This window comes from Pyxicephalus adspersus, chromosome 3, assembly GCF_032062135.1.
Source record: "Pyxicephalus adspersus chromosome 3, UCB_Pads_2.0, whole genome shotgun sequence".
Taxonomy (NCBI): Eukaryota; Metazoa; Chordata; class Amphibia; order Anura; family Pyxicephalidae; genus Pyxicephalus; species Pyxicephalus adspersus.
In genome coordinates, this window is record NC_092860.1 from 71412235 (window position 1) to 71439918 (window position 27684).

At 37.1% G+C, this 27684-nt stretch overlaps 1 protein-coding gene across 1 annotated transcript in view; it reads right to left on the minus strand.

The window, feature by feature from the left end:
- LOC140327413 (beta-1,4-galactosyltransferase 1-like) overlaps positions 1-22553 on the minus strand; it is a 35990-nt gene extending 13437 nt beyond the window's left edge. The window contains exons 1-3 of the mRNA XM_072406797.1: positions 22341-22553; positions 12700-12887; positions 1894-2016 (exon numbers count right to left, since the gene is read on the minus strand). Coding sequence (XP_072262898.1) covers positions 1894-2016; positions 12700-12887; positions 22341-22553 — 524 coding nt within the window. The remainder of the gene's footprint in view (positions 1-1893; positions 2017-12699; positions 12888-22340) is intronic.
- Positions 22554-27684: the final 5131 nt, after the last annotated feature.

Here is a 27684-nt window from a genome sequence, read left to right on the forward strand (position 1 = left end):
CCTAACAGTATCCCCTTATTCGATCGAATAGATGTCGAATCAAATAGTGAGATATTCAAACAACACTAGTAGAAAGAGCTAGTGCTGCTGTTAGTGTTGTCTGATGTCAGCCTTGAAAGTATGTGTAGAGGAGTCCCTCCTTTAAAAAGGCGAGAAGTCAGCGTGGAGAGACATTGAGCTCAGAGATGTCTCTCCAGATGTCAATGTCTCTCCACGCTGACTCCTTGCCTTTTTAAAGCAGGGAATCCTGCTTTCCACTAAAGTTACATGGAGACTCTTGAACCCATGCACAAATACTGCTCTGAATATTTCAGGCATGTGCCATACAATTCACATGCAAAAGTGTACAGTCTTTTTATATTTCTTCCTATTTTTCTCTAAGCTACAAAGATTCATAATCAGTTAATGTGGAGGTAGAAAGGAGAGATAAACCAAAATACATCACATCAACACAGCTCAAAAAAAAATTATATATATATATATATATATATATATATATATATATATATATATATTAGGAAAGTGGTTTGCAAGGTAAACAACCAGTTGGGAGTCTGTTGTTAGCAGAACAATCACTTTACAGTTTATGGCTTGCAAATGTCCATAGAAGTTTGAAAACTGTGAATCCCTAGTATTTACCACAATCTCAAACCTCACTTCTAAATACCAAAATATATTGGAGGGGATGGAAAGAATTGCATAGAGGTGTATTATGAAACTAACAGGGTTTGTTTGAATTTTGGTTCAGGTTAGGAACAGCAAACTGAGCATTTTTTCACATAATGGGCCCAATTCTTAAAAAGCTCTCCAAGACTGGAGAAAATAAACTATCATGGATTGACCTGGATGATCCAGCAAACCGTGAATAGATCTGGTCCAGGATTAAAAACATTTGCCAAACAATAGCACATTATTTTAAGAAATCCTTTCCAGGTTTCACCTAAATTTAATTACTTAATTCCCTTCTGAGTTCAGGTACTCTTTAAGCAGACATGAGCAAATATGCTACGTGGTGTACTTCATACAAAGTGTTATTTCTTTATATAGAAATATAATATAAATATAGAAATATACACGTATATTATATAGGCCCGTGGAAGGTGACTATTATGAATGTACTCGTTGGCCTGCTACTAGGATACACTGTGCTTTTGCTCCTATTGACTCCTATTTACACAAGCCTGATTTATTTATTGCATACTCTTTTTTTATTGATGATTTAGGGATATGTCGAACATACTTCTATATATTTTTATATTCAGTATATTGTTATATATAAATAAACCTTTGGTATCATAAACAATAATATAAACAAACAATATTTTAAACAAAACATTATTTAAACAACATTTTATGAAATAACAACTTGAATCTTGTTTGGATGTAGATCAAATACGGATTATGCATAATCCATTATCTTTACCTCATCCTGACTCATTCCTATGTAAAAATCTTACATATCTTGTTCAACCTGCTACATTATTTCATGTTTTGTTGCCTTAGCATATATTAGGGAAGTTTTACCATTTTAGTTTCACCACAGAAAAATAACATATTCAGTGTTGCATTAATCGTGTGAGTGCTGGTTTATTTTTGTGCAATCACGTAATTAGCTGCCCCTGAATATTTTTATTTGGACAATATTTCAACATTTATAAAACATATTATTTTATGTAAGTTGTGTTAATTATGAAGATACATCACATTTTTATGTAACTATATATTTGAGCTCTGAAAAGGATGGATTGTTCAGACAATAAAAACATGTTGGCTGGTATTTTACAACTTCTGGTTGTTGGGCTAGTTTTGGTCTAACATTCTTTAATGCAATTGTTAATCCTTAGACACGCCTGTCTGTTTAAAAAAAATATAAAATACCTGTATGATACAAACCTGTTATATAGCTCATCATCTTCTCCTCCCCATCCCCAGAAAAGGTTTGAAAATCCATTTACTTTAAGGAATTGCTCCTTTGTGAAGGCCACTATTCCACCAAATAAAGTTTGGTAAGGCAATCTATGAAAACAAAATATGCACTGTTTAGCTCTGTAATTGTTCTCCTAGCTGTTATACTAATCCAATGGCATGAATATTTTTGGAGGCACTGAAAAGCAAAAGTGATAAAGAGTAGCAAGCACACAACCATATATGAGAAACAGATTTGTGGGAAAAGTGTTATTCTAGCAAAACTGTGTTTATGCAGTCAAACTGTGTGGAGGCTGTGGGTGGTTTTAATTATTGCTGGCTGAACACTGAATGGCGCAAAGTAGCTACATTGCCAGTTTTCTGTCTCAAACAAAACTTGACCCATGATTCTTTGTATTGTTTATCATAGATGTGGCTGTTTTTTCTTGTAGTCTTGATTGATTTTTGAAAAAGGAGGACTTACATGGTGAAGGGTTTGTACTTGGTCTTAGTATAGTATAGGAGTTTATGTGAAGATATATTTTATTTCTTTGCATGGAATAGAGCTTTTTATATTTGAGTTTGTCGTAAAGCCTAATATTTATTTTTTCTATTCATGTGTATATTGTAAATATTATGTTTTGTTTTGTGATTGCAAGATCTTTTAATAAAACAAAAACGTACAATTTTAGTGTAAAGGTGGGGTGGCTACAAATGAAGACAATTTGAAGCATGAATTGCAGTCACGTGCAGTAAGGATATAATCACTTCTTTGCAAATGATACAAGGTATTATTGGGAACTAAATGAACACATATGTCTTAACAATAAATAATTTAAGGTTTTTGAGTTTAGTGACATTTTTTGACTCCTTAAATTTCTATGGTGACACCTTAATCCCAGTTGCAATGGTAGCTCTCATACTTGGTTTGTTAGGACTTTACCTTCAGATACTACTGGCAGTACACCACACCTCTCTATAAAGGGTTGCAGTTAAATTTAGTGTTTTTCTTTTTTTGTGACCAATGAAGGAAGAAAATTAACAAACACAAGCTAGGATTGCATGCAGATGCTCACATACATAATGGTCATGATCTCTCAATCTATGCAGCTGATTCTTTATTGCTATTTAATGTATAAGTGGTGCTCCCTAGTTTTCTTAGCTTGCTAATCAGCAAAATGAATTATACCTTCTTTTTTAAAAGTGACACCATAAAACACACAAGACAACATCTTCCTGAAAAATCATTTACCAGCTTGAGTTATAAACTGTAAATGTGCTAAAGTAAACAAGGTTTAACATTTATGTGGCTAGGCTTTTATGTGAGTGTTTTTGTTTTAGTAATGAAATCTGGTAACCACCCTCCCATGTGCACACACACAGAACTGCATATGCAGGGCTCGCACACATGGTTAAATGATAATTGAACAATACACTAGATATTGCTACATGCAAAAGAGTAAGGTATTCCATGCCTATTTTTTACACTAAATTGAAGACCTTTAGAAGTTTGTCTAAGAGCATTTCCCTTGAAAAGTTTGCCACCTTTTCATGGTCATGCAATTTTTTTTTAATTTGTATTTATTTATTTTTTCAAACCAAAAACAGAGGAATTGGTAAACCAAAATTTACAACATAATAGAAAATATCAACACAGGTGATAACAAATTAACAATACTGAGATACAGACATTAAGTTAACATTACTTATCAGTTATCATGCAGTTACATTTGCATAAACAAAACCATACAATGGAGGATACATTAGAGAACCATCATAATTCTGCAAAAAATGCATGACAAGACTACAGGTGGATCATTATCCAGTAACCAGGTGACATACCAGGAAGTCTGCTCAAACATAGATATTATACACAGTTTAGTAGGCAGTGGTAGCATATTTATATATGACTCCCATAACTCAAAGAAATGTTATGTCTTTAGATCTTTGTGAATTGAAGCTTCTAACCAGTCGATTTGGAAGACGTGTCTAAGCTTTATTAAAAATAAATGCAAAGTAGGAGGGTCTGCACTTATCCATTTATGAAAAATCACCTTCTTGGCAACCATTGATATGATTGGGAAGAGTCTGCTGCATCCTCTGGCTACCCGGATCTGTTCAGATAATGCTCCAAACACGGCCCAGATTGGAGTAAGCGGGAAATATGTTACCAGCTGATTCAGTGCAAGCCATACCACCTGCCCCCAAAATCTTTTAACTAGCCCCAGATCATATGAAATAAATCTGCGTTAACTGTACTACATTTCAAACAGCGGGGTGTCTCTCTCAAACCCATTAAATAGGAACGGTGTGAAGAAACATGGGGGATCGTCCTCCAAGATCTACGATAGTCAGACAGAATTTCTGTTGGGGACCTAGGCAGAATAAACTCATGCCATCACTATCGGAAGGTGAAGGGTAGAGTGACTATTTAATTGAAAAAATCCCCTTATCTTGTGCCACGCTTGCCAACCTGAGTATAAAAGTGGGTTTGTAATCACCTCAGCTGGGAGCAGCTCCCTGTGCAGATGTAGCATATATTTAAGGGAATATTTCAGGAACATTTGCTGCTTCAAAAACGCGTCAGCATAGTCGTTTGTATCATGTAGCCAATCCCTGAGATATCTCGTAAAAGCAGCCCAATTATACATTTCTTCATCAGGAAAATTCAGCCCTCGATTTTTAACAGATTGATGCATAATATACATACTAACTTGTGCTCTCTTGCTTCTCCAAACAAAGAAACAAAATAATCTATATATTTCTTTAAGATCTAGTTGACGGAGCAGAATTGGTAACATATGAATTGTGTACAAAAGCTCAGGGAACAAAATCATCTTAATCAAGCTCACTCTGCCCAGATAGGAAAGAGTAAATGAGGACCATTTTTGTAGTTGAGTCTTAACAACCGCCACAACGGTTTGACATTAGCATCATACAATTTAGCTGTTTTTTTGGTGATTTAGACTCCCAGGTATTGCAGTTTCCCCTTGCACCAGACCACCGGATATAGAGAACCCCAAATAGGTCTAACACAATTAGTCAGGTACAGGGCTTTTGATTTTTCCAAATTATTAGAGTATCCAAAGACCGAGCCGTACAGGGTAAAAAGATTCAAAATAGCTGGGAGGCTAGTCCTCGGGTTAGTAATATAAAGTAGTAAATCATCTGCAAATGCTGTTATTTTTACCCTCTTGGTACCTATTAGAATACCCACATAATCCGAGGAACATTCAAGAAGTCTCAGCAATGGATCTAAAGCCAGAATAAAAACAGTGGGAAAAGTGAGCATTCCTGGCGGGTACCTCTGCTCATCTCCACTGAGGAAGACAGGAAACCTTTAATAAACAGTCAGGTTTGCGGTGGACTATAGAGATATTGGATGAAGGTTGAAAAGTTATGACCAAACACCTGTTGAGCCATGCAAAAGTGGCAATTCTACCCTATCAAATGCCTTTTCAGCATCCAAACTTAATAACATTGTTTTAGGGGAGTTGGGAGCGAATGCTTCGACTGTTGCTGCTATTGCTGTGCGGACACCTATAGTGGAATGTTTGCCCCGGACAAATCCCAGTTGGTGCTTAGTAAGCTAGGAGGGCAAAAAATTTTGGAACCTATTGGCCATTACCTTCAGCAAAATCTTGCCTAATCGCAATTCAAAAGTGATATCGGCCTATAGGATGAGACCGAGATTAGATGCCTACCTTGGGTATAAGTATCATATGGGCTTCGTTAAACGCAGGAAATGGGGATTGTTGTAAGAGGATAGTGTTATAAACCTCGGTCAGAAGGAGTGTTACTTCCTCCTGGAGTAATTTATAAAATTCAGCTGCATAGCCATCTGGGCCAGGGGTTTTTTGATTGTCCATAGACTTAATTGTCTTCTGAACCTCTTCCAGTGAAATTGGTTTATTAAGAGCTTCCCTAGCCTAGTTTAGGGAGCCTAGCCTTAGTCAGCAAATCATCTAATAACATCGGCTGTGCTGGTTGAGCCAAATAAAGTTGTTTATAGTAGTTCTCAAAAATTTCTATAATTTCCCTTGAAGAGTTACTCGGGACATGGGATCAACTATCTTTAATATCTTTAAATATGACGTTTGGGTCCCTGGGGTTTAGTTAACTTTGCCAACAATGAACTCACCTTATTACCTCACCTGTAAAACTTGTGCTTTTGGTATCTAAGTTGTGTTTCTACTCTGGAGTCTACATAAGTATTAAAACAAGTGACCGCCTCCCGCCATTTCAATTTTGCAGCGTATGAACCAGTTTCTAAAAAATCCCTATAATCCTTAGTTACCTTGCTCTGTAACTCCTCATATACCTTGCGGTATATGAGGTAGCCTCTCATGACTGCTTTCAAAGTGCACCAGAGCGGTATGGGCGTATCCCAATGTTCAGGATTGTCATTGAGGCTATTGGCCTTGTGGGTTTTCACATTCTATGTGAATTCCAGTGATCCTAATAAATATGTTAGGAACCTCCATTGAAATGTCCTATTAATGCCTTGGGGAAGATCTAAGATCAAAACAACAGGAGCATGGTCAGATATAGTAAAATCCGCCAGTAATGCGTCAGAAACTCTAGAGTAGAGAAATTCATCAATTAGAATATAATCAATTCTTGAAAAAGACATATGGGATTTAGAATAACAGGTGTAGCTTTTTTCATCAGGGTTAAGGAACCGCCAAGCATCCGCCAAGGTAGTCAATGAACGCTGGAGTCCCCCTGAAGTAGTCCTCGGTGTACTTTGGGCTAGACCAGAGCGGTCTAAGGCAGGGTCCACTATGGCATTAAAATCACCAGCCACTATCAAATTCAGATAGTTTTCTTCTAGAAATTTTTGTGTGAGAGATGCCTAAAATGAATTTGAATTGCCAGTAGGGGAATAAATGGAACATAACGTGTACCTTTGTCCTACCAGTTCCAACACTAGTATCACATATCTACTCTCCTCGTCCAATAAGGTAGTAATAACCTTATAGGGGAGATTTTTGTTCAAGAGAATAGCCACTCCTCTTTTCTTAGTGACATAAGTGGTGGCAATTTTGTCCCCAATCCAAGTGTCACGCAAAGTTGCAGTGTCACCTGTTTTCCAATGACTTTCCTGCAGAAACACAATATCAGGTTTTCTGCATTTTAAATGTGTGAGTACTTTTTTACGCTTTTGGGGACTGTTAAGACCAGCCACATTCCAGTATATCAAGTGTAAATTAGTTTGAGAACTGGTCACCATGTGGGGAGAAATACGTGGCGGGGATGTCATGGTGGTAACCAAAACAGAAAACAACCAGCAGATCTTTCTCAAAAAAGAGCAATCCCAATCCCAGTCAGTAGGGGTCAATCAAATCCTCAAACAAATCAGTAGTCGTAGTGCACAAATATAACCAAATTACAAAATCTGTATCTCCTACCATAACAAACACCTGAAGTGCATTAATCACATTTACTTCACGTTTACTTATATTCCAATTCCCCTGTTTTAAATATATAAATTAAAATCCCTGCCATCTATTCCAGGCAGTGGGGTAAACGCTGTAACACAATTTCCAAAATTTTTTATATTAAAATCCACTGAAAGAATATAGTATTTCAGATGAAACACAGGTATGCAGGTCAAAATAGTATAATAGCAAAAGCATACTATACGGGGCTTCCAACCTAAATAGCCATCAAGAGCCATAACATTAAACTTAAGAGAAAAAAAAAAAAGAAAAAATAATACCAGCGTTTAGTGTCCATCATATATCTTACGTTTCCTGGGAGTTGTCCTCAGTTGTCCTCAGTCCTGATTAATAAAGTTCATCGCAAGTTGGGGGTCATCAAACAACTTGTTTTCAGCTTCCCACTGGAATCTAAGTTTTTCCGGGTACAATAAAGCAAAATGCATTCCTTTTTCTGCGAGGAGGCGGCAAACAGGTACAAACTGTTTGCATCTTTGGGCTACCGATGGGGAGAAGTTTGTCCTCACCCACTTTTAGGTCATGGTGTTTGCGATATGCTGATAGCAGCGATTCCTTGTCTAGAGCGTGAAAAAACTTTGCAATTACTGGCCAAGGCCTCTGGTTGTGTGTGGGGTGCTCAGGACCTACTCGATTAACCCTTTCCAAAGCCCGCATGGTCAGAGGTGTGAGGTTAAGCGCCAATGGCATATCAACCGTGATACATTTAATTAGATCTTGCCCTTTCCAAGATTCCAAAATGCCAATTATGTGTAGATTGGAGCACCTGTTTTTATTTTCTGGATCAACTTCAACTTTTTCTTCTAATGAAGACATCAGCTTGGTGTGAGTGATAAGTTTGCCTTTTGTTTCCAGTGCTTGGTCCTCAAGATCACTCATCCTCTGTTCCAGTTCCACTGTACATGTAGTATTGGAAGCAATGGTCACCAATGCTGTTTCAACTGTGGCCTGGAGGGTAGAGAAATTTTTTGTCAAAGTATGGTGTAAGAGATTTTATCACCTCTGCTGCTGTGGCATTGGGCACTGATGAAGACATGGATGCCTCAAGATTAGAGGTAGACAGGTCTTGTGAGTGTCAAATAGGTATTAATTCAGGTGATAGTGGGGAAAGTGTTAAAGAGGACACACTAGATTTCTGGAGCGCCTTTGATTTTGATTTAGAATTTTGCTTGCAAAGTGCTGTGGCTTAGTGTTTCCCCATGTATTTATCCATGGTGTAAATATTGCAGTGATGGCCAGTTCAGCCCAATATGAGATGTAAATTCAGGAAGGTGCAAATATAATACTGCAGGAACCAATTAGGTTCGATACAAAATACGAAAAAGGAAAAAAACATATTTGCTGACACAGTAGTGTATAGGCCAACACGGCCTGGTACTGGATACAGATGCAAATTTGAAGGAATTTTCAAGCACAGTGGTGTATAGGCCAACTAAGCTTGGTGCATGTTACCAATGCCAATTTCAGTAGCAGCAATCACAGTATGGGGGTCAAATCGACTTGATATACAACACAAATGCGAATTTCTGTCACTTGCAGCAATTGCCGATCTCAATAACTTGCAGGCACAGTGGTATATAGGCCGATTCAACCTAACAACAACCAACCTAACACAGGATACAGATGCAGATACAGAAGAATATTTGCTAGCACAGTGGTGTGTGTATAGGCCCATGCGACTTAATACTGGATACAGATATAGATTCCCAAGGATTTTCAAACACAGTGATGTATAGGCCAATTAAGCTTAGTACGAGATACAGATGGCAATTTCAGTAGCAGCAATCACAGTATGAGGGTCAAATTGGCTTGATATACAATGCAAATACGAGTATCCATAACTTGCAGGTACAACACAATTAAATCCGATTCAATCTAGCACAAGGCACCAAGACAGGCTTCCCATGTTTACAGGTTGAAAGTGAAGGGCTAGGAGTTTCCTTGGAAAACATCTTTGAAGTCTCTGATAGTAACTAGAGCCCTCCACAGCCACAATGCCACTCAGGTGTCCGTGTCCATCCGTGTCCCAGGATTATAAGAAGACTCTTCTAAAGTGTGGTCCTCTGTCCCTGTGTGTGTGAAATTATGGCTCCCCTGCTCCGGGTGTGTGGCGAGCGGCAGTCTCCTCACTCTCCACTGCCCCCGCCGCCGCTCAGTTCCCAGGCAATGTAGGAGACCCTTCTGTGTCTCGGAAGAGCCGGAGAAGAACACTGCAAGCCGGTATAGCTATTCTCCTGGGGAGCCGAGGTATGTTGCGTCCGCCTCGTTCGGCTCCCCTCCGGCTAGCATGGTCATGCGATTTAAATTGTTTTTAAGTGTAATTTTAGATGACATCTTTGCTTTTTATTTACTTTAACCAGTCTTATATTTCCCACCCACAGAAAGGTAGAAAATTCGATGGAGCACAACACAAATCCCCTGTGTGTTAGTAAATTGTTTTTAGGTTCTGCTATAACTTTTCTCCCTGCTGGCTCTTTATAAACATGTACATGGTTCAATTGTTTGCTAGACACATGTCTTCTAAAATTCTTCTGGTTAGTATTTTTAAAACTAAGCTCATTGAGAAGTATTTTTTTATAGATTCCCTTCTATTCTATATGCATTGCCTCATACCCTTACTCTTTTTCTCTAGAGAGCTCATTGTGTTTCATTCAGAATAGCCTCTCCCTTAATTTATTCATTAGTGCATTGTAGTCTTTTTACTTATCTGCTCAACCCCACTTAAGCCTGTCTTAAAGGGTTTGCAATATATGAGCAGTGTAACACTTAAGGCTTCCCCCAATTCCCTCAAAAAAACTTCTACCCACCTCGTGGATGAAGACTTAGTCACAACTTCTACCCCCTCTCTTGAACTTTGCAAGTTATTCAACCCAAGTCCTTTCATTTCATTGTTCTAATAACCTTCCCTTCTCAATCTCTGTTACCCTAATTATTACCTCCTTTCTCTCCATAACCTGTCTTTAGAAGCAATACACTTGACTAATTTGGTGGACTGCCCAATTACCAATAAGTCCATTAGGCAACCATTAGAGGTTGATTCGCCCATTTAGCCTTAGGGAGGAAAAAAACTACGGCTACAAATGGATTGACATAGAGTTTAGGATTTACTCTCCCATTGTAAAACTAACCCCAGTGCTGACCTTGGGATAACAAATGAACATATTACACACTATTTGAACTTATGTTTCACAAATTTAGTTAACAAACAAATCTGATGGACCTAATATAATTTTATGAACAGGGTCACTATCCTGACACTATGCTGGCTCATAGATGGAGAAGTCAATATCTCACAAACCTGTAAAAAAACTGACTATTATCAAAAAAAAAATCCAAAACCCAACAAAAATCTGGTCTTAGTGGTTTTACATCAATTTAATATAAGAGGTAATAGCTTTTCTGAGCTTCTCATTCCAAAACTGGTCTCTGTTAACAATGGGTATGTATTGCAGTTACACTCTCAGACTCCTTAAGCACAGTCAGTATTTTTTCTTAACTGTACACTGATTATACTATTCAACCACAGCACTCTAAACTAATCCTTTTTTTAATTACTTTTTCTTTGTTCTTGAGTTTAGTAGCATTTTTAACCGCTTAAATTACTTTGGTGATGCCTTAATTCCAAATTCAAAAATACTACTGGCAGTACATTTTTCACACCTCTCTATAAAGGGTTGCAGTTAAATTTAGTGTGCCTATTTTAATGCAACCAATGAAGGCACCTGGAAATCATAAATGGTTTGGCTGATGTTAGATCAACATGGAGAAATTGCTTGCCAAAAACTAACAAAAACTAGCTTGGATTTCGTGCACATGCAGATGCTCACATACATAATGGTCATGATATCTGAATTTATGCAGCTGATTCTATATTGCTACCCATACTACTCTTGTTACTTGTATACTGTAAGTGGTGCGCCCTAGTTTTCTTAGCATGCTAATCAGCCAAACCAAAATAAAAATCTTAAATCCCACAAAAAAATCTGGTCTTAGTGGTTTTACAACAATTTATTGAGGTTTTCTGAACTTGTTATTCCAAAACCAGTCTCTGTAAACAACAGGTATGTATTGCAGCTAAACTTTCAGACTCTAATCCTCTGACTTTTCCACCTAACCTCACTTTTTCAACAATTTGCATCTATATCTGGTCTTTATGTAGACAATGCCAAAACCAAATTGACTATTTATCCTTTACAATGACCTTTATATTATATCCAAAACAAGTTTGACTTTTGCTGGGCGCCACAAAAATGCTTCTGTTAAAAGTCAACTTATCTAATTGAAATAAATTTCTCTTGTTATCCAGCCCTTATGTACTACATAAAATAAATTCTTACAGATTGGAAACCCTAACTATTAGGCACTACTAAAACACTGTATAATAAGTTTGTGTAATATATTGTACTAAAACAATTCCAGCTTTATTACAGCGGTATTGAAACTGTGGCAAAAAAATTAAATTCCATGCCATGGGGAAAAGCATATACTATTCCTGCTGGGGACCTTAAATCCTGCTCTATATTTAGCATGACGAATGTGAAAATCAAATTTTCAAATATAACGAAACCTTGACTCCACTGCCGGATTTTCCACGGTCTTCCTACAAACTTTTTTTCCTTTCTCCCTCTCTCCTATTCCCCCTCCCAACTTTTTTTCTCCAACCCCTTCCCCTCCTGGGTTCTAGTTGTATTTTCCTTCATCACCTATGTCCGTTTCTTGCTGTTCCAACCCACAAACGTATCTTGTATATGCAAACATTTTGAAGGTGGTAATTTTTTTCTATACCCACTGCAAATCAGGATTAGGGTATGTTCATTTGAAACCATCACTACTTCCCACACTACATATCTCACATCCTTTGTGTGTGAAATTCCCCCACCTACTAGATTGTAAGCTCTTCGGGGCAGGGTCCTCTCCTCCTGTATCACTGTCTGTATTAGTCTGTCATTTGCAATCCCTATTTAATGTACAGCGCTGCGTAATATGTTGGCGCTATATAAATCCTGTTTAATAATAATAATAATAATAATAATAATAATAATGTTCCTGATGTAATCTGGAATATATGTCATCATTATTTTTTACATTTCAAACTCAAATAGCATATCTTGTCATGCTGACATTGCTATTTCTGATACACTTCCTTGGTTTGTGTTTCCTGTACAACACTACCTAAATACCAAAAAAAATCTTCTGCAAAGAAGTATTACTCTATCTACTTCTGCAATAAAATATCCTATAAATTTTGATACCCTTTTTTTAAATGTATGACTCACTCATTCAAGTAAAACATTTAAAAAAATTTAAAACATAAATTGTATTTCAAAGACATTACCTAAAATTGAACTTGTCCAAAGAATTGGCCATGTGTTTGGGGTTTTGAGAGCATCGATACAGATTTCTTTCATCCATGAGAATAATATCAACATCACTGAAGATAAAACAATCATAGTGATAATCTTTACTGGCTTCTGTAAAGCCAACATTCATCAGTTTAGCTCTGTTAAAGGTTGAATCTTCTACCTGCAGAATAAAAGATAATATAATATACATTATTTTTACCTATGTGCTCTAATTTTCTGTACAAGTGCTGTGTAAGCAAAGCCACCCAGCTGCTACCACAACCAACCTCAATAAACATGAGCTCATATCTTAAATTTCTTTTAAATTATTTTAAAAGAAAAAGTGTTTCCTAATTAGAAGAACGTATTTTTCATATTACCAATTTGAATGTTATCATGCTGAAGTACAGGTGGATTTCTTTAGTGCGTTTGAGAGCCATTGGAAGTGAGTGGCAACACACTGATTTGTGCATGATACATTGCCACTTGGTTCAAGATTAAATTATTTAGTGGTTCACATTACAAAAGTAACAGTTAACCTTCCTAGTAGTGAAACATGTGACTAATAAATATTGAAATTGCCATTATTTCTATCTAAACTATATGGCAGCCAGGTAAATAGTATTTGGAGATGTCAGTAAAAGCAGCCTTTGTATTTCTTCAGCACAGGTTGCCTTTTTATATTTTCTGTGATAGGTTTGGTTAGGTTGCGGCTGTCCTGAGCAACTAAAAGCACTATGATGTAGACTACTAACTAAGGTAATCACAACAGCTGTAAAAATCTTTATCCCCAAAAGCCTCCAACAAGCTTGTTACAGGCTCATTCAGATTTGATTGTTGCTGTAACATATGCTAAAACGTGTGCTACTACATTTTTAAATTGGATTGTCTTAATGCACCAAATCTATCAATTAGAACATGGTATTCCAGATTATGTTTTTCTTCATTTCCGCCAAGTTCAAATCACATTATTGCAAAAATATACAAAAAACATTTTTGCTACACAAGCATAAGCAAACAAGCTTTCTCAAAATTTTACAAAATATAAAAAAAATATCTACATTAATTTGAGCTGAATGACAACCAGAGACACATGACAGCCAGAGAACACTAAAACTGAATTTTAGTCTGCCAATGTTTTTCCTCCCCTCCCCTCTAATCAAAATACTAATATAGATACGCTACCCTGTGCACTTGCATGCTTTATGCCAGCTGTCTATTCTGAGACTATTAAGCAAGGGAGAAGTGGAATGGGGCTTTTAAATAGCCCATTCGGTGCCATGCATTAAGTCTCAGGGGGTACAAGTTCATATGCAACTGTTGGTGTTGATATTTACCAGTTGGTCCAGAACTAAAGAACTGTAGAGAAAATGTACAGTAACATCCAAAGAAATTATAGTCCATAGTTTCTCAAGCAAGGATTTCAACATGCTCCAAGATTTCTTACTTTTTGATTTATTTCTCAAACACACAGTGCAGGAGCTAAAATATTCCTTACAGTCTTGTATCAAATTAGGCAACCAAAATCATTTTTTAACTAACTCTGCTTTACAGATTTAAAAATTATGTGCCATAGAATGATCGCAAAATGTATTTAAACATCAAAACATGCAAATATGTTGGAACAAATATTTTGTTATCATGAAGAAAAAATTTGTGAATTGAAATACACTTCTAGGGGCTTGCATGACCTGTGCCAAAAAATGTTGGTTTCTAATCCAACAAAAATTTCTGGGAACATAGGGAAAATGTTTCTGGTGGACAGAAAAATTAGTATCAGATACTGTAAGTGCCGCCTTTAGCCTCCCCAGCAGTAACCCCAAGTGTAACTCTGGGTAGAAAAAAAATGCTGGAAGTGGTAACCCTGAGTCATATTCGGGGTAGGTAAACCTATGGAAAACAATAGTAAATAAAGTGCTTAACTGATCCGCCAGCATCCTCCATCGTCCTTCACGTCTTCTTCCTTCCTCCGGCTGGCATTCTCTGCACCCGATGAGTTTGTGCGGACGTTCGGGCGGGGTGGGAAATTCAAATCTATTGGTAGTGCATTCAATACAAAATAACTGTATTTAATACAGTGGATTTATATGTGTAAAAGCAGTACATTGTTTTACATGAACATTTATTTTACAGTATATTAGTATAAGTATAATATTTTTATTTTTATTTAATTTTTTCTATTTATTTTATTTATTATTTTGACATTATTTTGTTTTTCAAAATTTATGATACTCATACTATTATATTATACTGCTTTTCATGAAAAACAATGTACCGCTTTTAGACATATAAAACCGGACAGAAATGAACCGCTAAGGAGGTTACCAAAGGTACCAATTTGGACATTAGGCAAATCCAGTGTGGTGTCAAGGGGTGAGAAAAGAGGTAAAGTAAGCAGGGCAAGCAGAGGTCAACTAATAATAGTTCAGCCAGTCCCAGCATGGTACTAAGAGGTGCGAAAGGAGGCAAAGTCAGCAACACAAGCAGAGGTCAGGTAATGATACTTCAGGCAGATCCAACAAGGTACAAACAGGTAAAGGTCAAATTAACAACAAGCAACAGATCACAATGGGAATATCTAGCAGGTTGAGAATATGCAGCAAGAAGGGTAGAGAGTTGCAGCCTCAAAGTGGAATGAAGTGTAAAAATGTGTGAGGTATTTATTGCAGAAGAGACAGGCAATGTCCTCATGCATTAAAAGAAATTCATCTGCCTGTACCCAATGTTTTCTTTAATGTACGCTGAGCTGTTCAGTGTACAATGTTAGGTATCCAAGCATACCCCTGGCTGTAGGAAATGTAATTTCTTTGTCAACTTGGTGAAAGGAGTAATGATGGATGAGAATTTTTAGATACATCTTCAGTTGAAATTTGCAAAACCTGCAAATTGCTGTACCCCTTGTTTAAAGTGATTAGGCAATCCAACACTACTGACACTTTCTGGGGATCCATGGTAATTCCATCAATGGAAATAAGTCCCAAAATATGTCAATTCTCAATGGTAAGGGTAAGTGATAAGTCCCAAAAACTGTATTGACTGTTTCTCAAATTCACACTTTGCAGCTCTAATGAAAAGTTGATAGTGTTGATATATAGCCAATGCAGAACTTTTTTTGATGTGGACCCAGTGAGTCCCAAGAAATAGAAGGAAGATGAAAAAATCATCTAGGTAAACAATCAAGAATATATCAAGCAAATCTCTAAAGATGTAATTTACAAAGTGCTGAAAAATTGCAGGAACATTACAAAGTCCAAATTTCATAACTTACATACCATAACATCATACAAAATGCATGAAATGAGTTCAAAAAGCTGGTTACAGTCAATCCCATTCTCTAATCCTAATTAGGTGGTGATTGACAACATTTGAAAAGCTCTGAGACAAAAGGGAGTGGATATCAGTTCTTTGTTCGTTTAGATTGTTTGAGTGCGTGATTATTTTCTACAAAGAAGGGATGGTTTAATTCTTTCTTTAGGTTCTCATTAATATCTGAATTAAAACAATACATGTGAGGATTATGAGCTTGAACCCAGAATAACAATGGGGATGAAATCACATCCACCCATAAAAATTCTGAATAACCCAAAATGCCACTGGAAGACTGAGGGAGATTTTTCTGAATAACTGAGCACAAAAAAGGCATATAATGGCATATAGGCATAAAGGCATATAAACAGAGGGTAAGACTTATTATTTTACAAAAAAAATAGGGAGCCAGAAGGAAATTAAAATAATGAAAACATTAAACAATTTTTAGGAGAGTGTTGTTCCATGATTACATAGATGTGTGGATGATATAAGGTAACATGAAAAAACTTTGTCAAAAAGAGTTAAAGAGAAAAAGGAGTTTAAATATGCAAAGACAGGCATCAGTATTACCCATGGAACAACAGCTTACTGGGAGAGACCTGGATATAAAATATAGATAAAATAATAGATGCCTACTTCATGGAGTGCATGAAGAGAGGGTGTAGGAATAATACCAGGGAGTATTAAGAAAAGGTACAATGGCTTCATGAAATTGGTCTGCAGTCATAGTAATAATAATGGTAACTAGGGATGAGTGAGTGAGTTTTTAAAACTCGATCTCACGGCGAATTCGGCCGTTTTCGTTTACCGAAATTGTAAGCGAGAACAGCCAGTGTAAATTTTTCCAAACGAGATCAAATTTTAACTAAAAAAAATTTTTTTTCAAGAAGAAAAATCATTGATCAGCTCAGTGTGTGATCATCAGGATTTTCCTTTCCTTAGCCAATCAGAGAGCACTAGAGGTTTTGAATGGGGAGACTTGTCCCCATTTAACCTCTAGTGCCAGGGATTACACACAGGATTCCCAGGGCTGCATGAATGAATGCAGCCCTGAAAATTCACTGCGATGCCTGGGCACTAGAGGGTAATTAACCTCTAGTGCCCTGGAAATCCACTGCAATCCCCAGGCTTTGTATGCCCCAGAGGCATTCTCGCTCATCCCTAATGGTAACCAACCCTGAAAAAACATGTGAGGATGCCTGCTAGGGTGTTTGAAAGCATCTGTCTGGTTGATAAGCATAGGTTTATGAAGAACTTAGATACATGAAAAAGCAAATTATGTTCATGGGACTTTAAAGGCAGTTCAATATATGTCATAAGGTAACTCAAACATACAAAGTAATGATAATATTAAAAAAAACATCTTTTATTAAATACAATAAGATAAAAACAAGGGAAGTCGTGGGAATTTCAGTAAAATGCCAAGTGCACAGTACCAGGCTGGTATTTATATCATTGATGTGTTATGATGAGTTCTGATAATCCAACTCGTTTCACAGAACTAATACGCTTCATCAGGGATTATACATATACAGAACCCCAAATGAATAGACCACACTATAATATAAAACAAGCAAATAGTTAATTCCTTTGTATCACCATTTTTCACATTCTATAAATAGTATAATTAGTGTGCCTTTCAAGAACCAAACAAAGAAACCATATAGCTACATACCAAAATATAAAATAAGGTGTAACTGAGCCTGGCAAAGGAATGCAAATATGGGAAATGGGAGGACCCCCTCCAACAGCATAGGACAAAGGCACTCAAATCTATATCTCTATCAAGTAAGAACTCACTAGGAATTGATCAGCAACTGTAAACATTTAGATAGTGATACCATCAGTACCAATATCAATATATGTACATGTATAAATAAGGATCCCCCAGAAATATTTTATGATTATAGGACGGACAATAAGGAGAGGATTACCTACATTTCATCAACTATAATTGAGGTCCAAGAATGAGGGTCCCTTCTCCAGCTGTAGCCATGAGAAAAATATCCCATAGGGAGACAGGGGACTGCCATCCCCCTTAAATACAACCCTAATGCCAGGTTATCATGGGGCCCGCTAATCGGCGTCCCACGTGTGAAGGGCGCCGCCGGAAATGGGGCCCAAGCAGGAGAGACCAAAAACATAAAATATAGAAAATGTACAGATACATAATGGAGGGGGAAAGAGGGAGGGGAAGGGCTGGGGAAGAGGGAAAGGAAACAAAAAGGACAAGGTCCAAAATGCAACCATAAAGAGAACACATGCCAGAAAAAATTTGTTTGCCTTTGCAATATATAGGGTTTATTATGACAGGAGTGCACAATACCATTTAAAGCAACAAAAAATATTAACAACACAATTTCTATTTTAATGAAGCAAGTACTTTTATACACTTTGTTGGTAATACAATACATTCCAGTCTAACAAGATATGATACAATGTTACTTACCTATAAGTGCATACAAATAAGTAAAAAAATGATGAATGAAGTTCTTTTCACACACTCTGTGGGTTTGGGGGCAGAAGGGGGGGATGCATTTCCTTCATAGAAATGACTTGAAGCTAAATGTGTCATTAATTTGATTTTAACTTATGAATGCAACTGGTTTCAGCTTGCAATGCCAGTTTATTTACATCCCCACCTCTTGAATCTAGTTTAATCTCTTCTAATGCAATAAATCCTATGGAGTCTAGATCAAAGTTATGTTATAATGCTATATGTTGACTCAGGGGTGTGGTAATCTTGCCATTTTTGATCGAATAAATGTGCTCATAAATACTTTTCGCAATGGGCGTTTCATTTTGCCCACATAATATCTTTTCTATGAGCAAAAGGCTAGATAGATTACCCCACAGGTGGTACAATTAATTGGGCCTCTAACTTTAGGATGGAGATTTGGTGGAAGTTTGCCTTTAAATGACTTATCATGCATGCAAATTCTGCCTTTGACGTCATCAGAGTGATCCAGGAAGCCGGTAATTGGCTGCCTGGCTTTGGCGCCATTTTCACCGGCGCCCTTCACATGAAGGATGCCGATTAGCGAGTCCCATGATAACCTGGCATTAGGGTTGTATTTAGGAGGGATGGCAGTCCCCTGTCTCCCTATGGGATATTTTTCCCATGGCTACAGCTGGAGAAGGGACCCTCATTCTTGGACCTCAATTCTAGTTGATGAAATGTAAGTAATCCTCTCTTTATTGTTCATCCTATAATCATATTATATTTCTGGGGGATCCTTATTTATACATGTACATATATTGATATTGGTACTGATGGTATCACTATCTAAATGTTTACAGTTGCTGATAAATTCCCAGTAAGTTTTTACTTGATAGAGCTATTGGAAACATCTGTTTGTCCTGATTTGAGTGCCTTTCTCCTATGCTGTTGGAGAGGGTCCTCCCGTTCCCCATATTTGCAACCCTTGCCAGGCTCTGTTACAGCTGATATTATATTTTGGTATGTACCCTATATGGTTTCTTTGTTTGGTTCTTGAAAGGTATACTAATTATACTATTTATATAATGTGAGCAACAGGGATACAAAGGAATTAATCTATTTGCGTGTTTTATATTATAGTGTGGTCTATTCATTTGAGGTTCTGTATATGTATACTCCCTGATGAAGCGGATTAGTTCTGCGAAATGCATGGGATTATCAGAACTCACCATAACACATCAATTATATGAATACCAGCCTGGTACTGTGCATTGGGAATTTTACTGAAATTCCCATGTCTTCCCTTGTTTTTATCTTATTGTATTTATTAAAAGATGTTTTTTTATTATTATCATTACTTTGTATGTTTGGGTTACCTTATGACATATATTGTACTGTCTTTAAAGTCCCATGAATATGAATTGCTTTTTCATGTATCTGACTTTTAGGGGTGTTGGCAGTGTTAAGGTGTTTGCTTGAGATCTGACAAATCTAGCATTTATACTTTATGAAGAACTTACACTAATTGTGAAAGAGTGGGAGGGGTATGCAGAAGCCAGATGGTCATTATATATTTAGTTTGCTTTTCCCAAAAATGTTCAAATCACAGACTTTGTGCATCAAATGATGATGCAGTACAGAGAGTGGAAGTGAGTCATTGAAGGGAAATGTGAGCTCCCAAAAATTAGTTATTCAAGGACAACCCCAGGGTAGATGGCCCAAATTACCAAGGGGGGGTTGAAGCACTTTGGACAATTTGTAGGATGCTGCAGTGGGAGTATGGCAGGTAATGGTAAATGCGTAGTAGGCTCTGTAAAGGATCCTAAACTGCCTTTCATGCCAAGGCTGCCATTGAGAGGAAGGGGAATCAGGGGGGCAAGTGGTACTTCTGCACCGAGCACTGATCAAAGCTTGAGTTATTACACACTCTAAAATCCCCTTCAGCTGCACACAACCTCAGTGTATTTGCTGGGAAAAGTAAAAAAGTTATATCTTAAGTGGAGCCTGTACAGCAGGAGATGCTGTGAGTTGCTAAACAGAGGGCAGACAACTAATTACTTATCTCCTAACATAGGACTTAGGCTAGGTACACACGTGCAATTTTTCTCGTCTGATAGTCTGCTGGGGGTTGATATCGGACGAGAATCTGGCGTCTGTACAGCGCTCGTCGTCCATCATCTGAACGACTGTCCTGGTGGATCCATGGATGGATGGATGATGGACAACGAACGATCGTAATGAAAATGAAGGGAGAGAGAGCGCAGTGGGGTGCCGCTCTGTCATTCTCCCCCTCCCCTCTTCATAGAGCAGAACGTTGTTCACGGATAACCTAATTTTGGGGAATAGTTAATTAGCTTTTGTCTAAGTTACTAGCAACTCAAATTTGGGGGGTTGGGGGGATCCGATAATATAATTACTAGGACTCCCTATTAATGATATATCTAAAATGCAATACAAACTGGTTGTCCATGTGTTGACAGTGGCACAATGTTTGATTACTTTAAAATGGAAGTCAGCGACACCCCCTTCAGAATTTGGTTTACATATTAGAATACAAGAAATTAGGCAGATGTATTTATTGACGGCCCAAATACACAACTTGCTGGAAAATCACCAAGAGAGTTGATACCAACATCACTCATTATAAAATGGAGTGTAGAGGTTAGACTGTTTTTTTTTCTTTCAACCCATGATACATTCTCCCATTATGTTTCTGTGCAACCCCTCTCCTCTTCACCCCCATGCTTATTTTACTTCTCTTTCTAGGTCATCTGTATATCTTTTTATATACTTCCTTTGTTAAGATGTTTGGACCTTCTACTTAAAGGCCTTGAATCCAGGTATCTCCTCTATAAGTAGGTGGGGCTGGAGTAATTTTAAGAGTACTTACAATACTGATGTTTGAATCTATTTTGAAAAAATTGAAAAAAACAAAAAACAAAAACTCCTTAATATACAGCATGTTTAATTCTGATTTTGTATTAGGTTTAATTTCTGAAGGGATATTGGCTGTTAATGTAGTAAAGTGAATTATCCACTACGAAAGGGGACTTGGTTTAGTAAAAGAGATAAAGCTTTGCTGACTTCAACCTTCTAATCATATGCATGTTTTTTCTTACATTTGCCTAACTATGGTTGGGTATTCTTTGTATAGTAAACTTTCACCACAATCATTGAGCTAAGTGATTTTTCCCTTGCAAGGAGATAATTCAAGTGAATGCATAGCCTAAAGCTGCGTACACACCTGCAATTTTTCTCGTTGGAAAGGATCTTTCACGATCCTTTCCAATGAGAAAAGACTGCACGATGCATGAACGATGCTGTACATACAGCACCGTTCATGCTCTATGGAGAGGGGAGGGGGAGAGCGACGGAGCGGCACCCTGCTGCGCGCTCTCCCCTTCCCTTTCATTAGGATCGGTCGTCGTCCATCGTCCGGGGGATCCGCCAGGACGGACGTCGGACGATGGACGACGACCGACTGTACACACGGCAGATTTTCACCCGATAATTGGCCGATACCGATTATCGGGCGAGAAAAATTTGCCGTGTGTACGCAGCTTTAATCTTCTTTGGTAAATCACCCCTAATGTATATTCATCTATATATTTAGGCTCATACTAGATGGTAATTGTTTTAGGAGCTAAGCACACACATTTTAAAATTGCTAGCAATTAAAAGCTGGGATAAACAACTAATGTATAAACAGATATAGAAAGATACATAAATAGCCCCTATGGTGGACACGGGTTCCATGTATTAGTAATGAATTAAATTTTCCCCTCTGTTAAGCAACTGATTGGATCTCATTTTACTTCCCTTCACTTTGCATTCCTTTCAAGTTAAACAAGACCTTTGTGTAAACAAAGTGAAGATGAATGTTACCTGCTCCACTACATATATTCCATAATCCCCTTGCTGCTTTTGAAGAAATGGATGCATATAATGCAGCCATGTTTTAAGATGCTTGTCCCGATTACGGTATGGAATAATTAGGGCAATTTTCTGCAGTGCCTTACAAAGTTGAGGCATTCCTCTTCCTCCAAACTGCCAATTATCGGGCGAAAATCTTCCGTGTGTACAGTCGGTGTCGTCCATCGTCCGGACGACCGGCCGCTCCGTCGCTCTCCCCCCTCCCCTCTCCATAGAGCATGAACGGTGCTGTATGTACAGCATCGTTCATGCATCTTGCAGCCCCTTGTCGTTGGAAAGAATCGTGAAAGATCCTTTCCAACGACAAAAATTGCAAGTGTGTACGCAGCTTTACAGTACATTCCTTTATCTTGCCAAGTTAGATTCAATACCCAGATCACCTGTCCATGACCTAAGCAAATGCTGGGACAAGGACTGCAGTTGTTGTCCACAATCTTAGTCTCAGCAGGAAATTAAAAGTGTCTCCTACTAAGATAATTTCAGCAGAAGTGAGATGTTTTAGAGGCACCCTATCACTTCTACTTGCAGACGGTGTATAGTGTAGTTGGCTATTTCCGGCTGCAAAACTTGTCTAGCTTACTTACATGCCAAGGCCACTTTTGGATGTAGAATTGTAAGTAAACTGGTACATTTCTATTCACAGATCTGCTCTATTTAGGGTGAACTGAGCACTTTCAGATTCAGTGCAAAGGACTAAGAACAGAGGTTGTATTGCTTCCAACCAGCACCCTGCTCTAAATGGCCTGTAGTGGCTCACATTGTGACCACTGTGACACTGGCACTTCAGATCCCTGCATTGTCTACAATACCTGTTAGTGACCTTTATGCTACCAGAGTGAATACAAAGTACCAATCAGTTTTCCCTTTTTTTCTGAATCAAATGTTTGATAACCAATGTATATGTCCTAGTGGTTGCGTTATTGATCAGAAGTAATTGGAGGTAAAAGCAGCAGGGTTTTTGTGCACATGGCACCTCTTAGGTCCAAAAAAGGTTATACCCTAGGCTGGCTATTCAAAGCCTAATATTTATAAGCTACATTTAGCTCTCTATATATTGGTTGTGCAAGACATTGTTATCACTAAAAAAGATTTTCCTGTGACCTTGAAAAATCTGTGATCATCATACTCTATTCTCAATAAAAAGAGCAACTCTTGCACTGAGTTCACGGTTTAAATAACTTTAAATAATATTATTGCCAGAATGGTTAGCTTACCTAAGTTAGGTGGAATTTCCGGACACAATGTCAACTCTTTAGAATCTGTGAATAAATAAAAAATACGTCCATAGCCAGTATCATTTTATATAGATTTGTCCATATACATTTTTTTTTATGGAATATTTAATATGAGCTCTGTTTATTGAATAAGAATTTTAAACTCCCCTCAAATATTCCCTGGTGGTAATCAATTACTGCCATGGAAACACATGGAGTTGTAAACCACCCTAAACACTTGAGAATGATAATTAGCATAGACACTGAAACAATTTTCCATGCCTTTTTTTTAATAAACATATACAAAATGATGGGACTTTTATAGGTGTTTCCACAAAATTAAAATTAATGAATACATTTTAAAAACATACCAAGTGTTTTTATTAAAATCTGCAAAAATATATATATAAACTCATATATAAAATATATAAACAACTGAACAATTTACTTCTGTAACTCTACTAAGGCTAACATATAATTAATATTTTATATTCATCACAATTATTGGTAACAAGTATTCACTTTATATACTATGCATAGCATCATGTGATGCCATCAGTAGAGAAACAAAACATGCTTAGTGGTATATAATGTTTTCACTACAAATAAATAATAATAATGTATTACAATAATAAAAATACACCCATTGGTTTACAATTTAGATTATATTTGCAGTAACATTTAGTCTTCTAGTACAATTGGTACAAATTCATTGATTATCCTATCAAAATAACAAGTGCAATAATTAGCGTATGTACCAAGAAAAAATGTACTATATATATATATATATATATATATATATATATATATACAGTATATATATTTATTTGTATCTGTAATTTTGAGAGATATTGTGTGGATATAATAGTAAATGTTACGCCAATTATTATCAAAATTGTAAGTCGAATATAATTTACTATTGTAAAAATGTCAGCACCACGAGCCAACATGTTAAAATGTTTGACTCAGTTATGTAAAGAGACCACTACTGTGCACACCTTTTGTCTTGATGCACATAGATGGAAATTTCTGTACCATACAAGTAGACATTTTGATTTTTTTATGGCTAAACAATTTTTTTGCTACTTTAGGCCAAGCTCCAGGATCTGCCATAAAATTCTCTTGCATTGAGGATGCCCTAGAGATGTCTAGAGGTGTGGCTTCTCTTCTATACAGCTTTGGTGTTGTGAGTGGAACCTTGGTACCTTTCACTTACAATGCAGGACTATTGTTGTTGCATGTATCAAGTAAAATGTCAGTGCCAGTAACCGTAACCCATAGCAACTTCTGGTGGAGGCTTCAAATGATTGGCCACACAGAGCAGGAGCTTACACTCTCTCAAAACATAAATTAGCATTTATATTTACAGTGTGGGGGTACACTCCTAACAAGGGTATTTATTGACAGATCTTGAAGTTAGATATTTAAAATTTCTAGCAGTTTCTATGTGTTTCAGTATAGGAAAAATATAGAAAAGTTTGCCTAAACTTGGTCAAAACAGACCATCATGCTTTGTCTTTTTGCGTTTTTGCAAACTGTAAGTAAATTCTGCTGAAAATGTATTCTTACTCCATACCATATTAATATACCATATTATTTAATATACCATATTATTTGTAAAGCTCCCTCCTGTAGTTGATGCATTTTCCCTCCCATATATCAACTTGCGGTGTCTTAAAGATGTGAAAGTTAAAGCGTCACTAAAATCGTTTTTAAGTTGTTGAATGTTGTTCTATATATATTCAGTGTTCGGTAGGTTCATCTTCCTTCCTGAGCAAAAGCAAACATAAACCAAAAGATACCACTAGAAGGGTGACTAATTACAACATAAACTGGAGAAACCCTCTCTACTGGAGCAAACCTAATGATTGTCTCAAACTACACAACACAGGATACCAGACTTTTCAGCAACAAATATCTTTTTCTTTCCTTGGTCGATTACAGACATGTGGTTCCCAAAACAGGATAGGGGGGACTGACGAGCTCAGTCTTTTTCCCCAAATTCTGGAGTGGATTTTTAAAATGGTAGTGCAGAGGAGAGAAATCTGGGACCTATGTACACACACAATCTACCACTTTCCCAGACATTTTCTTACTGCAACTGTCACAACATGTGTGTGTGTAAAGAATAATGAGACTTACTTGTTGGTTTTTTGTGAGTTTTTATATCTTGTCATATCAAAAGTTTTTTGGGTCACTTTACTACCTCTCTTAGGCAGTAAGTTGTCTCAGATGTAAGTCTCAGATGTCCAGTGCAGGCTTTGTCTATTTATGATACTTCAGGTGATAAACATCACCACAAAGTAATAGGAATTCAATACGAACGAAGGGATGTATGGAATGTTTTTACTAGTAGTATGACCGATTTTGGTTCACGTGCCAGAAAAACTGCAGGAAACAGTCCTAGCGCCTTACAATTTTTTTTCCTCATCTACAACTGTTGAACTGATTACTGCAGGGATATGGTAGAGTCTCTCCACAAAGGGCATTGATGCCCTACTCTAAAGCTGACTGTTCAAGTTGTAGTCCATCTGTTGAATTTGGCTCCCTTTTATTCAGCCGTTACTGTAAATTGTTCTTTCTTTTTAAGATTCATCCTTTCCAGTTGATATACATTTAATTAGCATCTTAGCCCCTTTAGCCCCAGACTCCTGACACAGATTTGCAAAGCTGTCATCAATGCAATTTTAAATGTTTTCTTTAAGTACAGACAAATCTAGACTTATTATGGAGTTTCTTTAAGGGGTTTGTTTTTTATGTCTTTATTCGCAATAACCATTAAAGTAAAATACATTTGTCCTCACTGGAAATCCTTTTGTGGGGGAACACAGATCCCATTACATTCGCAGTGTGATCTGCCACACCTACCTCTTTTTTGGCTCTGATTCATTTTTAACACTTGGTCTTTCAACTTCTTTATATAATGCTATCTACAGCTCAGTGACTATTTACAAAAATGCTTAAACCTGCTATTGTAAAATCAAGGCACACACAAAGGTACACAATTTTTTGTTCATGTTTTCCAAAGAAACAGCTTTATTTACTTAGTGGCAATGTCTTCTACCCTGTTTCCCCGATTATAAGGCACTGTCTTATATTTTTTGAAATGCCAAAATATGCCCTAGGTCTTATTTTCAGGGGGATGTCTTATTTTTCCATGAAGAAGACTACAGTACACATTTATTGTTGAAAATCACTCACTCTGTGCCATTGATTGTCCCCTTCTGATCACTCTGTGCCATTGATTGTCCCCTTCTGTTCACTGACTTACCTTTTTTTCTACTGTACGGCCAGGTAACTCCGTTAGGGCAGGGATCAGCAGCTTGCTTCCTGGTGCAGAATTGCGGGGGTGCGTGGTCTGGCTTGTTACTTTCAGTTTCGCTCTGCACTGCAGCCAGCATCGAGGAGACACACACAGTATCAGGTATCGGAGGATGTCTTATTCGCGGGTGAGGTGCCTTATTTTAATTATTTTAGCAAAAATCGGGGGTGGCTTATTTGATGGGGATGTCTTATAATCAGGGAAACATGGTACTTATTCTTCTTGCAGTTGTCTTCCAAAATAAGCAGAGATCAGTGTCAGTTTATATTTGGTAAATACGTTTTTCAACCTAATATAAGGGAACATACTGTATGATAGGAGGATCTATACATGATGTTTTTTCTTTTTGGTGCTGCTTAAATCACATATTTCAGTTTAAATAGTTGTTGTCCTTCCAGAGCCATTTTTACTGTGTTTTCAGATTTAAAGCATTGTCCTTTCCCAAAGCACATTCACACATATACATGCTATATATACAGTTTATTTGCAGTTTATATGTTTTAGGTATGTTTTTGTGTAATGGCACACAACAAAAGAACTGTCTGAAACAAAAAGAAAGTGAAGTCTGTGGCAAAGCTTTAAAAACACACGTTTGGCATGGCACATTCTGAGCCTATTTAGGATAACCACAGTAGGTGAAAAGTATCTGAAAAGCACATGTATCACCAAAATTACTAATAAAATAGTGTGCAATGATTGTTTAGAGATGTTTATCCCTGGTATTTCTTACATAGGGAAACTAGGTATTTTGAGTAACCCG